The sequence below is a fragment of the Triticum dicoccoides genome, chromosome 4B, assembly GCF_002162155.2.
Source record: "Triticum dicoccoides isolate Atlit2015 ecotype Zavitan chromosome 4B, WEW_v2.0, whole genome shotgun sequence".
Classification (NCBI taxonomy): Eukaryota; Viridiplantae; Streptophyta; class Magnoliopsida; order Poales; family Poaceae; genus Triticum; species Triticum dicoccoides.
This window is the reverse complement of record NC_041387.1, coordinates 623306761-623321674: the sequence shown is the minus strand read 5'-3', so window position 1 is coordinate 623321674 and position 14914 is coordinate 623306761. Positions and strand designations below refer to the sequence as shown.

The window sequence follows — 14914 nt, the reverse complement described above, 5'->3', positions numbered from 1 at the left end:
CAGACCCATCCTCTTAAATATGTATTCATACTCACAGTTTTGGTTCTGCAGGTCATAGATCTGGGCTTGGAGATGCTCGATTTTCTCATGAAGCTTGAAGATGGCCTCCCCGATGTTCTTGGCAGCCAACTTGTGATTGTTGGTGAACTCCGCGATCATCAAGTGATTGGCGTTGAGTCCACGTTCCACCATCCCTTGACACTTGAAAACTTGTTGCTCCATTGCTTCGAGTCTTGTCTCCATGCTTCTGGTCTTCTTCGGCCCCTCAACATCGCGGATGTGCAGCACCCCCTCACACATCTCAATGGTTTGAGGGTGTCGCAGCACCTCCGCAAGGTAGGGGTGTTGGGGAACGCAGTAATTTCAAAAAAAAATCCTACGATCAGGCAAGATGTATCTCTAGGTGATGCATAGCAACGAGAGGGGAGAGTGTTGTTTACGTACCCTCGTAGACCAAAAGCGGAAGCGTTATGACAATGCGGTTGATGTAGTCGTACGTCTTCACGATCCGACCGACCCTAGCACCGAAGGTACGACACCTCCGCGATCTGCACACGTTCAGCTTGGTGACGTCCCACGAACTCTATATCCAGCTGAGGTCGAGGGAGAGTTCCGTCAGCACGACGGCGTGGTGACGGTGATGATGAAGTTACCGGCGTAGGGCTTCGCCTAAGCACTACGATGATATGACCGAGGTGGAAATCTGTGGAGGGGGGCACCGCACACGGCTAAACAATCAACTTGTGTGTTCTAGGGTGCCCCCTCCCCCGTATATAAAGGAGCAAGGGGGAGGCCGGCCGGCCCTCCTAGGGTGCTCCAAGAGAGGGGAATCCTACTAGGACTCCAAGTCCTAGTAGGTTTCCACCTAAGGAAGAGGGGGAAGGAGGAAGGAAGAGGGGGAAGGGAAGGAAAGGGGGGGGGGCGCCACCCCCTTCCCTTGTCCTATTCGGACTCAAGGGGGGGGGCAGACCCTCCTGGCCCTTCCTCTTCTCCCACTAAGGCCCATCTGGGCCCATTAATTCCCCCGGGGGGGAGGGGGGTCCGGTAACCCATTCGGCACTCCGGTTTTATCCGAAACTTCTCCGAAACACTTCCGGTGTCCGTACATAGTCGTCCAATATATCAATCTCTGTGTCTCGACCATTTCAAGACTCCTCGTCATGTCTGTGATCACATCCGGGACTCCGAACAACCTTCAGTACATCATATCACATAAACTCATATTACCAATCGTCAACGAACATTAAGCGTGCGGACCCTATGGGTTCGAGAACTATGTAGACATGACCGAGACACGTCTACGGTCAATAACCAATAGCGGAACCTGGATGCTCATATTGGTTCCTACATATTCTACGAAGATCTTTATCGATCGAACCCATAACAACATACATTGTTCCCTTTGTCATCGGTATGTTACTTGCCCGAGATTCGATCGTCGGTATCATCATACGTAGTTCAATCTCGTTACCGGCAAGTCTCTTTACTCGTTCTGTAATACTTCATCCCGCAACTAACTCATTAGTCACAATGCTTGCAAGGCTTATAGTGATGAGTGTTACCATGTGGGCCCAGGGATACCTCTCCGAAACACGGAGTGCCAAATCCTAATCTCGATCTATGCCAACGCAACAAACACCTTCGGAGACACCTGTAGAGCACCTTTATAATCACCCACTTGCGTTGTGACATTTGGTAGCACATAAAGTATTCCTCCGGTATTCGGGAGTTGCATAATCTCATAGTCCGAGGAACTTGTATAAGTCATGAAGAAAAGCAGTAGCAATGAAACTAACACAATCATAATGCTAAGCTAACAGATGGGTCGTGTCCATCATATCATTCTCCTAATGATGTGACCCCGTTCATCAAATGACAACACATGTCTATGGTTAGGAAACATAACCATATTTGATTAACGAGCTAGTCAAGTAGAGGCATACTAGTGACACTATGTTTTTTCTATGTATTCACACATGTACTAAGTTTTCGGTTAATACAATTCTAGCATGAATAATAAACATTTATCATGAATTAAGGAAATAAATAATAACTTTATTATTGCCTCTAGGGCATATTTCCTTCAGTCTTCCACTTGCACTAGAGTCAATAATCTAGATTACATAGTAATGATTCTAACACCCATGGAGCTTTGGTGTTGATGACGTTTTGCTCGTGGAAAAGGCTTATTCAATGGGTCTGCAAAAAAAAAATTGTTGCCCCATAGTTTGATGGGACGGCTGAAAATGTTCTAACACCCAAAATCCAACAACTGTGAATTCTACTGACCTGAGATGAAAAGTTGCGCAGTTTTAATGTCTCTACTAATTACAACTTCTTTTAAAGCACTGTCTCTACTAATTACTAAATCGCCATTTCCAGTTGCCAAACGCGCCGTGTGTCTTAACCATCCCCAATCAGTTTGGTTCCTTCTCAAACACAACACAGGCTGACAGTCACCATCATCTTCCCGCAAATCCTCTCAACTAATCTTAATCTTCACCCGCGCAAATCTTAACCTTCTGCGCCCCCTCCCTCACCCCTCTCCGAGGCACCCCAACAGCCCAAGACCACGCCACGCGGCCCCCACGCCGAGGGGTTCCACCGCCGGCCCCGCGCCCACCAACTGCCACCACCCCACTCGCGCCGCCGCGCTCCCCACTCCCCCGCCCCTCCCTCCCCGCCAACCCGCCCCGCCCTTCCGCCGCCGACCGGCCGCGCCCCCACGCGCGCGCCTGATATGCTGGTGACGCTCAAGATGGCTTCCAAGGCCGAGTCGCCCGTCTCCTGCTCCGCGCCGACCCCGCCCAAGCCCTCGCCGGTGGGCGCCGACGAGATGCGCGCCGTCGCGCGCAAGTTCGCCGACCAGCCCGTGCAGAACCCGGAGCCCGGCGTCTGGGCCGTCCTCACCGCCATCTCCAAGAAGGCCCGCCTCCGCTCCGAGGTCCACTCCCTCCCCTTCTTAAACCCTAGACCTAAAACCCAATCTTTCGTCTTTTTTCTTGGTGGGGTACTCGGCATTCCAGTCAATGTGTCATCTTCCTGTCTGCATTGCCCATTAATCTGTTTTATGGATAATAGACAGAGACAAGCATTGTACATTTGTACTCTTTACCTGGCATCTCTGGCCCTGATAAAGTTATCTGCTTAATTGTTGATACCAGTACAATGGCCTGGCAGCTTTGGTTCTGCTTGTAAGCTGTTTGTGTGGCGAACAGCCAGCTTGGTCTAACTGTCAGTGCAAAACAAGATTTCACACTTCACTTTCACGGAGTATATAACTATGTGACCTTCAAGGAACTTTCTTGGCAGAAACGCATCAATATGTTGTTGATTAGTCAATGGTTGAGAGTTGAGGCATGGTGGCCTTTACTTGTGTTATGCATACCACCATTGTAATAAGGAGGCATGCATTTGCTGATTGGAATCTTTTATTTTTCTCCATACTGAAGGGGATGAACATTCTTTTGAGTGCTGACGAGCACATTCTAGGCCGCACGGTCGAGAACCCTCGCTTCAGGATTTCTGCTGTGTCAGTCAGCGGGAATCATTGCAAGATATATAAGGACACTGTGATAGGGGAGCTGCAGCGCGATGAGCCTGTGCCTGTTTACCTCAAGGACTCGAGGTTTCTTTTCCTTCTGGATCTTGTTCTATCTAACCATAATAATTCCTTTTCTTGAATTAACTTGCTGTAGCTGTGCAGCACGAATGGCACATACGTCAACTGGAATAAGTTTATGAAACGTTCACCTCCGACCAAGCTTAATCATGGGGACATCATATCATTTACCACACCTCCTCATCACGGTAAAATGCTCTGCTTATTCTGCCTTTACTAGTCCGATCCTTGTTGGTTTTTTGGGTATGTTATCCATTGGTCTGTACCTGGTCTGTGCTACTGGCTTGCTGTTCTCTATAAGCAGTTTTAGTGTTTCCTCACATTTTGTGCCCGTTCCCTCCTTATTTACTTCTGTGCACTTTATTATGTTGCCACTGTCATGCTTCTTGGTTGCATGAACGCTAACTCTTTTAATTTTATATAAGTGATTTACCTGTCGGTGCCCACTTAACTTGTATGTTGATTTTACAGATGCCTCCTATGCATTTGTCTATCGGGAAGTTAATGCAGTCAGCTGCGTAGGGAATGGTACTACCATACTTAAAAGAAAATCAGGTAAGAGTGTGAATATGTTGTCTTATGATTTGCTCATCACATTTTGCAACTACACCGCATGTTCTGAGATACGTCTGTCCATTTATATATTTGATCCTAAAGGGGAGATGGGTTCTGAAAGCAAGAGGCTAAAGGGTCTGGGCATTGGTTCATCTGATGGTCCTGTTTCACTAGATGATGTTCGAAGACTAGAAAAATCTAATGCAGTAAGTTGGCTCCTTCAAGATGACAATAGTTAATCGCCCTTGTATCTCTATTATCTTATTAAGCTAAAATCCATGCAGGAGCTCAGGGAACAACTCGAGGCACATGTTGTGACAATTGAGACATTGAGAACTGCAAGCAAAACAGCTGAAGAGCAGCATGAAAAGGTACAAACACAAATAGTTACTTGCTTATGATTTTAGAAGATATATGAGTGTACTGCATATCACAGGGTTATTTCTATTTTTTCTTCAGTCAACGTAATAAGCCAATAATGCTCTTGCATATTCTAGTGCAAGAAAGATTGTTGGTGTTGCCAAGTTGTTTTTTATATTTATTGCCTTGTTGATGTAATACACTAGTATGTATTCTGATTTCAAATGCAAACATTTTGTTCCCTTTTCGATTAAAATTGTCCATCTGTTTTCAGCAACTATATGATTATGAAATTATACTCATGACCGCCCTTCCCTGTAACCAATTTTTTGGTGCAAATCTGATAATGCAGGAACTGAAGGAGTTCAAAGAAACTACATCAAGTTCTTATCTCGAGCAAACTAAATCTCTTCAGCTAGCACTACAGGGGAAACAGAAACAACTAGATACTCTTAGTACATTAAATACAGAGTTACAGAATTCCATAAAAGATCTGGATGAGAGGCTTAGTGCATCAAAGCAATCACGTGCTGATGCTGATGAGATAATTCAAAGGTAAGCTTCGTAGCTGTTGGATTTTCTTTACCACCCTGACAATACAGAGGATTTTGCTCGTAACTTTCTATATCTAAGGGTGCATGGATTCCATAATCTGTGAAAAATTCCTGGGTCGGAATCATGATTTTGATAGGAATTCTAGAGGAATTGCTATATTCCCTACAAATAAGCTGTGAAATGCGTTCCGAACAGGCCAAGTCTAAGTTTTCATACTGCACTTTTTTTGCTCCAGGGATGGAAGGTTAACCTTATGAAAATAAATTAAATAGTTTTTGCCATGTATTAACTCCGGTACTAGCACCACTTATATAAAGTTGAAATGTTTTCAGCCAGAAGGCAAATATATGCGAGCTTGAGGAACAGCTAAGTGAGGAGAGAAACTTAAGAATAGAGGAGCGTGATAAGGCTGCAGAAGACCTTAAATCTGCACTGCATAAAGTACAAGCAGAGGCTCAAGACGAAATGAAGAGACAGACAGAGGCTTACCTTAAACAACAAAAGGAACAGAAAGAGTTTATCATCAAGCTTCAGGTTTAATCCTCTTCCAATTCTAGTCAAAGGTCAGGTGACTAATTCATGTTCGTGATATCATATACTAAAAATAGAGTTTTATTATTTTTCAGGAATCGGAAAAAGACACCCGTTTGCTCGTGGAAACATTAAGGTCCAAGCTGGTATGCACAATTATTTTGGTTGCAGTTATTCATCTTAAGTAATGTCATTCCGTTGCTGCACTTCAACTGCTGCATTCTCATGCAGGAAGACTCTCGTGAAAGCCTTGTAACATCTGAGAAAAAAGTGCGAGAACTGGAAACTCAACTCCAGGATGAGCAGCTCGTGTCTGCTAAAAGTCAGAAGGTATCATGAGGTTCCGCACATGTTAAACTTTGTACAACTTACATCCGTGAAAAGTATTTTTATCTTTTGTACTTCAATGTCGTATAACATTTTCTTTTTTTGCTATTGCAATTGCAGAAATCTGATAATCTGGAAACTGAACTGCGAAAGCTCAAGAAAGAACTTGAAAATGAGAAGGTAGAAAAATGTTCCAGTCACATAATTGGACTCTTTCTGTTTCTCTGATGTTTCATCACATCGGCAAATTATATTGGTCTTCCTTTGCTTTCTTCATAAGATCAGGGTTCCTTTTCTGTTGTGCTATTGACTCTGGTTTTTCATGGGTTCGAAGTTGTATCATATATTTCAAACAGCAGAAGTTTGTTCTATTCCATGTATGATCCATCCTTTGAGGGGCTACACTCCTTTACTTACAATCTGATAATACATGTGCTTTGTTAGCAGGCTGCTCGGGAAGAAGCATGGGCAAAGGTCTCATCTCTTGAACTTGAAGTAGCTGCTACAATGAGAGATCTATCAATTGAAAAGCGTAGGTATCAAGGGGCCAGAGAAAGAGTTATTTTACGGTAAGCATCTAATTTGGGCATCATATATAAACAATGTGAGTCCAAGTTTGTGGAACTAACTTTTTATACAATGCCTTCCTTTCCTCTGTTGCTTATTGCAGAGAGACCCAACTGCGTGCTTTCTATTCAACCACGGAAGAGATCTCTTCTCTATTTGCAAAACAGCAGGAACAGCTTAAGGCTATGCAGAGAACTTTAGAGGACGAAGAGAACTATGAGAGCACCTTGCTGGGTCTTGATCTCAATGAAGTACCAGTAGCAAATGTGAACACCGATAATGCCCGTGTAAAGCCAGCAGACTACGCAAACGATACGTTGGAAGCTTCGGGTGCTTCAGCAGAGAATACCCAAGCAAGCGAACATAGTTCCACCGATGAGGATGCCGATATGACCGAGCAGCAGGATGGTGGTACCAGAATTGAAGGGGGCACTCAAGACTTAGAGTGCACTAGTCCAGATAGGACAGTAGAGAAAATCGGATCTGATTCTCATGGTGATCACACTGCTACAGCTCCTGAGCAAGAGACCGAGCAAGTTTTGGAGACAGAAAGCCAAATTGGCAATGTTGGCTGCAATGATCATAATTCCATTAACAGCGTTATGGGGGGAGAGACTTTGCAGCTAGAGGATGAAATGCAGGCACAACAAGAAACCGAGGAATCTAACTTGATTCCAAAAGATGGAGGGCTGCCACTAGTTAATGAGGAACAACAATCCCTAACCCTCAAAGATGGCATTGGTCAGTGTTCTGAAGGGAAACGTGAGGGCGACTGCTCTGCGAGCAAACCTGACGACACGCAGGATGGAACTATTCGCACAGCTGATCTGTTGGCCTCAGAAGTTGCCGGTAGCTGGGCAGTGGAAACAGGACCATCTGTCAATGGGGAGAATGAGTCTCCGTGCTGCTCGGAAGACGTGGGTGGTGACCCCTCTGAAGGACACGATGATGACGCAGGAGAAAGAACAGCAGCTGATGCTCTGACCAGTTTGGTTAACTCTGATGGCCACTCAGCTGGTAGCCAGACTAATGCCGATGGTCGTCGAGCTATTAATCATATGATTGGACTTCTTGATCCTGAAAAGAAGCTCCCAGGAAACTTTGTTGAAGATAGCGAGTCTGATGCTGAGACTCGGGACGGTAGTGAGGCCGGGGATGCAGATATTGACAGTGAAGCCATGGTTGAGGACTCTGTGGGTTAGGCCTAAAAACAACTGATTTTCCTCGTATATATGTTGATTTTTAAGTTTCTGCACCCTTCTAGTCGGGGTATGAACTTTTATCATCGTGTCTCCTTGTGCTTCTAACTTCTTTGTATCACTAGTCCAATCTGAAATATCTAGTTCTTGGCATTGCCATGGCATTCGTTCTGTCTTCCTAAAGGGAATATTATGGCAATTGTTATTACTCCAGTTAAGTAGTTATATGTACCCCCTCCATTTTTATTTACTTTGCATATTAACTTTTGTCTAAAGTCAGACTTTATAAACTTTATCAAGTTTGTAGAAAAATATATTAACATATACACCACCAAATCAATACCATTATATTCATCATTGAATATATTTTCACATCATATACGTTGGTTATTGTAAATGTTCATATTGTTTTCTACAAACTTGATTAAACTTTATAAAGTTTGATTTCAGTCAATGCTAATATGTGGAGTAAATAAAAACGGAGGGAGTACCTACAGAACCCATGGGTATTTGTCTAAAGATAGTATAACTGTAGGAATTGGATAACAACAAATATAAGTGAAATAGCGTGCGATTTCAAAATACAGTCTTGATAAATTTCAGTCGACTTATGTCTCAATCGATGCTGTATTCATGAGATCTTACATTAGGATCTGTGCAAATATTTCTTTTAGATATTTCTTTTTCTTTCAGACTTGGTTAAGGCGAGGGATCCCTGAACAAGCTGAATGTAAGACATATTTAGAACCATCTCTGATTCACGCATCCACCCTAAAAGGAGTAGGGGATTTCCAAAGATCTCTAGCTCTTAAATCACTTGACTAAAAATAAAACGGAAGATATGATTTTGATTCATGCACGGATGCGTCACCCCTTTGAAAAGTACCAAAGGCCTAGGCGAGATTGGATTTAGTTAAAGAAAACGGACCTTGTCTAGCCACACCCTTCAAAATAAAACTGTCATGCTTACCGCATTCTTATTTTGTACGACCGTTGTTTCTAAATATAAGATGTTTTGGCAGTTTAAATTAAACTGCCAAAATGTCTAAATATATTTAGGAACAAAGATGTCAGGTGTATCCCCAAGCGACGAAGCTGCAGAAAATACCCAACAGATATAGAAACTAATAATACTACAAAAGAATATGTTATTAATCAACTACTGCTCCACCAGTTTTGGTGACTGAAAGGTAACATATCCACAGAATCAATGAACATAATAAGAAGGAAAAAGAAAGTACAGGCAGGGCTCACCGCCTGGAAAAACTTACAACGATTATTAACGATGACATTAAAACAAAAGAGTCAATAAAACCATATGGATTCACAGTTCAACTCTAAACCAAAGTTTTCCCTTGGTGTCTGCAATCTGCAATGTCTCTTCTCTAGTCCAAATAAATGCCTCTGCGATCATCGCCATCACTCCCTTGATTCATGCTTGTTGGCTGTGCCGTTCTGCTGCTGCTGCTGTTGCTGTTGTTGGTGCTGCAGTTGGTAGAATGGTATGGGTGTAGCCTCCTGCTGCTGCTGCTGCTGCTGGTGCTGGAACATGAGGCTGTGCTGCTGGGCCATGCCGTTGGAGGAGCAGGAGTCGCCGATGCCGAGCTCCAACGCCGCGATCTTGAGGCGCTGGACCTCGCCTGTCAGCGCCTCGTTCAGAGCTGCTCAAGAACACAAGGAGAAGAAGTGAATGTTAGAACCATGAGCTTAAAGAAACACTTGCAAAACTAGTATGAATGAAGACTCTGGAGTCCAAATCAATCTATTTCTAATCAGCTACTCCCTCCGTCCGAAAATAGTTGTCATCAAAATGGACAAAAAAGGATGTATCTAGAACTAAAATACATCTAGATACATCCCATTTTATTCATTTGATGACAAGTATTTCCGGACGGAGGGAGTACGTGCGTTCATGCCGGCAACTCCATAGCATCTTGAGAGAAAGCAACCTATTTTATGTGCAGAGTCAATTTAAAAACATGAGCAAATCTTGGTTCTTGATCATTGTCAAGTGCAAGTGCTAAGCACATCCGTGCTGCTGCTGCTGCTGGCGTAATGGATTAGCACCGACATCGAGTACTCCCTCCGTTCCGAATTACTTGTCTTGGATTTGTCTAGATACGGATGCATCTAGCGTCTAGATGCATCCGTATCTAGATAAATCCAAGACAAGTAATTCGGAACGGAGGGAGTACATGCCAACGACTACCGGTATGGAGCGAACTCAGCTACCTGCGTACCTACCGAGGGAATTCAGAGCTGCGGTCGTGAGCGGAGCACACGTACGACTAGGACTGGACACACAGATAAACATGTCAACGTCAGGAGCCGTGATACGATAAGGACCATCTATGTAGACTCTAGTCTAGTGCCGAGCACATCGGTGGATGGATCGATCGGTCGGTCGGACGTTGACGAGCAGATCGAGCACGCACGACAAGGGTGAACGCAACGTACCATCGCGGAGCTGCGCCTGCTGCTCCATGGCCTGCAGCCGGAACCTCAGCTCGTTGTTCTGCGTCGCCACCGCCGACGAGTCGCGCTGCGCCATCGAATTCGAACCATCAGTCAACTGAATTTCAATCAATCAATGAGATTAAAAATGGAGCAGGAGGCGGATGAAGATGGTACCTGCAGGAGGTTGATCTGCGCGGCGAGCGTGGTGGCCTCCGTCTGCAGGATCTGCACCTTCTGCTCCAGCTCCACGATGTACCGCATCTTGCGCTCCTTGGACCGCGCCGCCGACTGCCGGTTCGCCAGCACCCTGCGCACACAATCCAAACTCGATCTCAGTTCTCATGATCCACAGCGCATTTTAGGCAAGTAGCAATCGCCGATCATCAATGGAGAAGCTTTGGCAAGGATTCGCGGTCTTGATCGATTGATTGATTGGGGCGATGATCGAATGGATTACGACGTAGTACCTCTTGACGCGCTTGGGGTCGGCGAGGGCCATCTCGGTCAGCTTCTCGTCGGCCATGATCTTCTTCATCTCGGCGGGGGAGAACTCGCCGCTGCCGAACTCCAGGCTGAACATGCCGCCCGCGCCGTTGGCGCCGCCGCCGGGGGAAGCGAAGTTGAGCCTCCCCATGAGGCTGTCCACGGACAGGCTCCGGGCGTGCCGCCCGGCCATGGCCGGCTCCCCGGCGGCGCTCCTCTTGACGCCCGCGCCAGCGCCCCAGGCGGCGCACTCCTCCGAGTCGCCGTTCTCGCTGCTGTCGGCCTTGGCGCTGCTGTCGGGCGACGAGGAGTTGAGCACGTCCATCCCCTCCAGGTTCAGGTACGAGCTGAACAGGTCGTCGCCGCCGGTGCCGTCGCCCCAGCCGCCGGCCTCCGCCTTGGGCTGCGGCAGCTGTTGCGTCGGCGGCGGGAAGTAGCCCGCGAACGGCACCTCGCTGCGAGACCGGCGGTGCGCCGGCACGACCTGCTTGCGCCCCGCCGCCCCCGAGGAGTCGTCCATGCACACGTCGCCGCCCGCACCGCGCTGCTGCCCGGCGAAGGACGCGGGCGGCGTCGGCGGCAGCCCCGGCGCCCTCGGCTTGGTCGCCGCCGCCGCCACAACAGAGTGCTCGACCACGCCGAACGACGGCGCCGCCGCCACCCCCTGCTGCTGGACCTGCTGCAGCTGGTGCACCTGGTGGGCCTCGCCAATGCGCTCCATGCTTACCTGCGCGCTCGCGCCGGGGACGTCCGCCGTGCTGGCAGTGCAAAGCGAGCAGCGCCGCCGACGGAAATGGGTCGTGCCGGTCGAGACGGTGGTGATGGATCGAATCGCGAGGGAGGGAGCTGAGCGGTGGGAGACGACGCGCTTTTAAGGTGGCCTTTAATCGCCGTCCGTTGGGACGGTGCCGGTGGCTACTCGTGCGTGCGTGCGCGGTGCGCGTGTTCGATCGCCCGCCCGTCCGTCCGGCCCGTTTGCTTGCCTTTCTTTCTTTGGTGAGCTCGCCTGGGCCTCGCAAGGCGCCACTTTTGCACCGCGGCTCACAGCCTGGCGACGCACCGTTTTTTTGGCAAGCTCCATCGGCATTCAGTGTACTGCTGCACTGGCCGTGGCTAGTACGCATCGACTGGCAATGGCGCCTTGCGGAAGCGGAAACTTCCTACCTACGGATCATCGGATGGACGGCTGTGGGGCGGCCTCGCGATCCCGCACCTATGTTACCTGTGGGGCTCACCTTATGGAGCATGTGGCGCGTGTCACCTCTGCTAGGGATGCAAGCGGGCGGTGTCCACGTGTCACCCCTACTAGGGATGCAAGCGGGCGGCGTCCGCGTGTCCGTGCCAACTGGAACCTCGTCGGTGACCAGTGGAGGAAATAAGCGGTAGGAAGCACGTTTTTTTCTTCTTCTTTATAAAAAGACATATACTTTACGTGCATCTTAGAAAAAAAAATTGCGTGACAATAGGGTATAGATATTTTAATACGCTAGCCCATGATTATCTGTCGATATTAATGTACTCGTATAAAAAGATTTTATTTTGTAATAAAAACCTATTTGGTAATCATTTATTGGCTTACAAAAAGTAATCATTTATTGGCTTACAAAAAAATACAATTTTATTTGGTAAGTCGATAAAAGGTAAGCCAGCTGGAATCTCATCAATGACTAGTGGAAAAGATAAACGATGGGATTTTATTTTTTTGAAATGAAAGATCTTCCATTTGTTCTTAATTTACAAGAAGTAAATACCATACACACCAGGGGGCAAATTACAACAACGCACCAGATAACTTGTGCCACTCAGACACGCAGGGAGAGGCCACAATCATATAGGCCCCATAGCTGAACGCCGGTGATGAAGATGATGGCCACCCGCTGAAAAGAGGACAAAGACTACTTCATCTGATAGCCTCTGGACAAGGAAGGGCACAAGCTCGTCGATGACGAGGATCATGTAGAGCATCATAAGTAGGAGAGAAATAAGCCCCTTGTACGGTTGGTGGCATAACTCTGGAATATCAACCAACGACAAAGACCTACTTGGCGAAGATCTGGATCCAAAGACCACGATGTATGCCTCCAGTGAAGGAGGTTGAGAGGGATGGCTGCCTCTGGACACACACGGGATTTCAGATGAAACTCCACTCAAGCCAGAGCAGAAGATGGGGCATGATACATTCCCCGACTCGAGCGAAGAGAATCGACACCAATCCATGGAAGATAGCGCATGCAGCAGTTCCACGACTGCCAGCTTCAGTTTCCTCGAAACCAAAACTGAAGCGCCAGATCTTCGTATAAAGAAGATCTCTCGTGTCTCCGAAAATGGGAGGGGGAGAGCCTGACAGGAGACTAAGGGATATGGAAGGGGCTTCGAACCAGTGGGATCCCAGATGCAGACCTTAGCTGAGGGCCTGGGACCATCGCGATGCCAAGAACTGAAAGGAGAGAAAATCTTTAGGGAATGCAATGAATAGGAAGGGGGGTTATTTTGAAGGGCACCTCCGGGACGAATCGAGCAGAATTCGTCATAAAGGAAGACCATGGCGGCGACTATGCCGAGGAAAGCCATGAGAGGAGGTCGACAGTGCCTCCGTCCCCTCGAGGAATACCCGAACCTAGCCATGAGGCCGTCAGATCTGGTGGAGAAAGGGCTTTGGGTAGGTGGAGAAATGCGAGAGGGATGAGGAGGGGAGAGGCGGATATAACAAGGCGGGTTAGTGGAGGGGTAGGAAACACGTCAACAACATTGTCGACATGCGCATGGACAGTTGGGTCAAGTGTGTCACCCCCAAATGGCCATCAACAACCTAAATTGCAAACATATGGGATTTCTCATATACCACTTACACAATTGTTAAACCACATTTGTGTATCATATTTTTACCTGCATATTTACCAGCGTTGATTTTTCTTAAAGAAGTGCAATGGTGCAACGCGTTATTGCTCAATGGCCCATAACAACATTCACACATCCATGATATCACAGTGATCTCATCCATGCCACAACATCAGGTGATTGTACATATGCACCGTCGTCATGCTATTAGGGATGTTATTTAGAATGTTTGCGCCATATTAGTTTCCTAAAATGGTAGTTATCACAATGTATGCTCGAATGCACCTCTCGTGCAACATCATGAGTGTGTTTCTTTCCATGTACATTCCCGTTTCCACATTACTACATCTTTAGCCACTGAAATGGGTGCAAAAATATAAAGAAACATATATTAGAGAAGTTGATAATAACACTAGACACTATTGAAAGTTCATTTATTTCTAAATGGTATTTCGGTGTGATGACAATGTGGTTAGTGGAATTAATGACGACTGCTAATGTTTATCTCTGGTGTTGAATTCCCTTCTTACCATTTGCAACAAGAGGCTTGATACCCTAGATAATAAAATTGCTTCATTCTCTGAAATTAATGGTAAGCGTAAGGAACCTCCAGGCTTTGAGAAAATCCCATCTAGGACGGTGAGAACTAAGGATGATAATACTTGAAACAATGCCTTATGCCTAGCTAGGGGCGCAAAACAATATCGCTTGTTGGGAGGCAACCCAATAATTATCTTAAATTTTTGCTTTTACTTTCTGTTTTGGTATGTTGACACAATTATTGCTACTTTTATGATTGTGCTTTTATGTTTTAATTAGTTTTGTGCCAAGTAAAGCCTTTGGGATGATTTGGTTGATAGTTGACTTGATTCTGTGAAAAACAGAAACTTTTGCGCGCAGTGCTGAAATTACTATAATTCACTGGAACGTGATAAAATTATGAAATATTTACACATGATTGATATACAAATTTCCCAAGTTATCCTATTTTTTCAGATTTTTTGGAGTTATATAAGTATAGTGTTAGTTCAGACCATTACAGAATGTTCTATTTTAGATAGATTCTGTTTTCTATTGCATAGTTCGCTTGTTTTAATGATGCCAAGGATTATATGGGGGGGGGGGCGTATAAGTCATAACGAAGTTAGAATACAATAGGTATTATGCAAGAGTAAAATAGGAATGGGTTCATAACAGTACCTAAAGTTTATGATTTGTCTATTATACTAATGGATCTCAGGAGGTTTCTGTTGAGTTTTGTGTGCTGAAGTTTTCAAGTTTTGGGTGAGATCACGATGGACGAAGGAATAAGGAGCGGCAAGACTCTAAGCTTGGGGATGCCCAAGGCATCCTAAGGTAGTATTCAAGGAATATCCAAGCGTCTAAGCTTGGGGATGCCCCAAATGACATCCCCTCTTTC

At 46.2% G+C, this 14914-nt stretch overlaps 2 protein-coding genes across 3 annotated transcripts; one reads left to right on the top strand and one right to left on the bottom strand.

Moving 5' to 3' along the window:
• The first annotated feature begins 2664 nt into the window (after positions 1–2664).
• LOC119291827 (myosin-14-like) lies at positions 2665–7956 on the top strand. 2 transcript variants are annotated; one of them, XM_037570630.1, is made up of 13 exons: positions 2665–2944; positions 3453–3628; positions 3707–3810; positions 4094–4177; positions 4280–4383; positions 4462–4548; positions 4890–5092; positions 5425–5626; positions 5719–5769; positions 5855–5953; positions 6071–6130; positions 6398–6519; positions 6621–7956. In XM_037570630.1, exons 1-13 carry the CDS (start codon positions 2741–2743, stop codon positions 7717–7719), a joined length of 2595 nt encoding a protein of 864 aa, XP_037426527.1. In that variant the 5' UTR covers positions 2665–2740; the 3' UTR covers positions 7720–7956. The 2 variants fall into 2 exon arrangements, with proteins under 2 accessions (XP_037426527.1, XP_037426526.1); XM_037570629.1 differs by having other exon boundaries at positions 6395–6519.
• Positions 7957–8847: 891 nt separating this feature from the next.
• LOC119291828 (bZIP transcription factor 18-like) lies at positions 8848–11578 on the bottom strand. The gene is made up of 4 exons (XM_037570631.1): positions 10641–11578; positions 10348–10480; positions 10174–10258; positions 8848–9377 (listed from the first exon to the last, which is right to left on the bottom strand). Exons 1-4 carry the CDS (start codon positions 11375–11377, stop codon positions 9136–9138), a joined length of 1197 nt encoding a protein of 398 aa, XP_037426528.1. The 5' UTR covers positions 11378–11578; the 3' UTR covers positions 8848–9135.
• Positions 11579–14914: the final 3336 nt, after the last annotated feature.

Excerpts from the sequence above, each read along its gene's own strand:
- LOC119291827 (XM_037570629.1), top strand. The coding sequence starts at position 2,741 with ATGCTGGTGACGCTCAAGATGGCTTCCAAGGCCGAGTCGCCCGTCTCC. Across the intron at positions 4,549-4,889 it reads CTGAAGAGCAGCATGAAAAG|GAACTGAAGGAGTTCAAAGA; the intron begins GTACAAACACAA and ends CTGATAATGCAG. Across the intron at positions 6,131-6,394 it reads AAGAACTTGAAAATGAGAAG|CAGGCTGCTCGGGAAGAAGC; the intron begins GTAGAAAAATGT and ends GTGCTTTGTTAG.
- LOC119291828 (XM_037570631.1), bottom strand. The coding sequence starts at position 11,377 with ATGGAGCGCATTGGCGAGGCCCACCAGGTGCACCAGCTGCAGCAGGTC. Across the intron at positions 10,259-10,347 it reads CGCAGATCAACCTCCTGCAG|CGCGACTCGTCGGCGGTGGC; the intron begins GTACCATCTTCA and ends TCGATGGCGCAG. Across the intron at positions 9,378-10,173 it reads GCAGGCGCAGCTCCGCGATG|CTCTGAACGAGGCGCTGACA; the intron begins GTACGTTGCGTT and ends GTTCTTGAGCAG.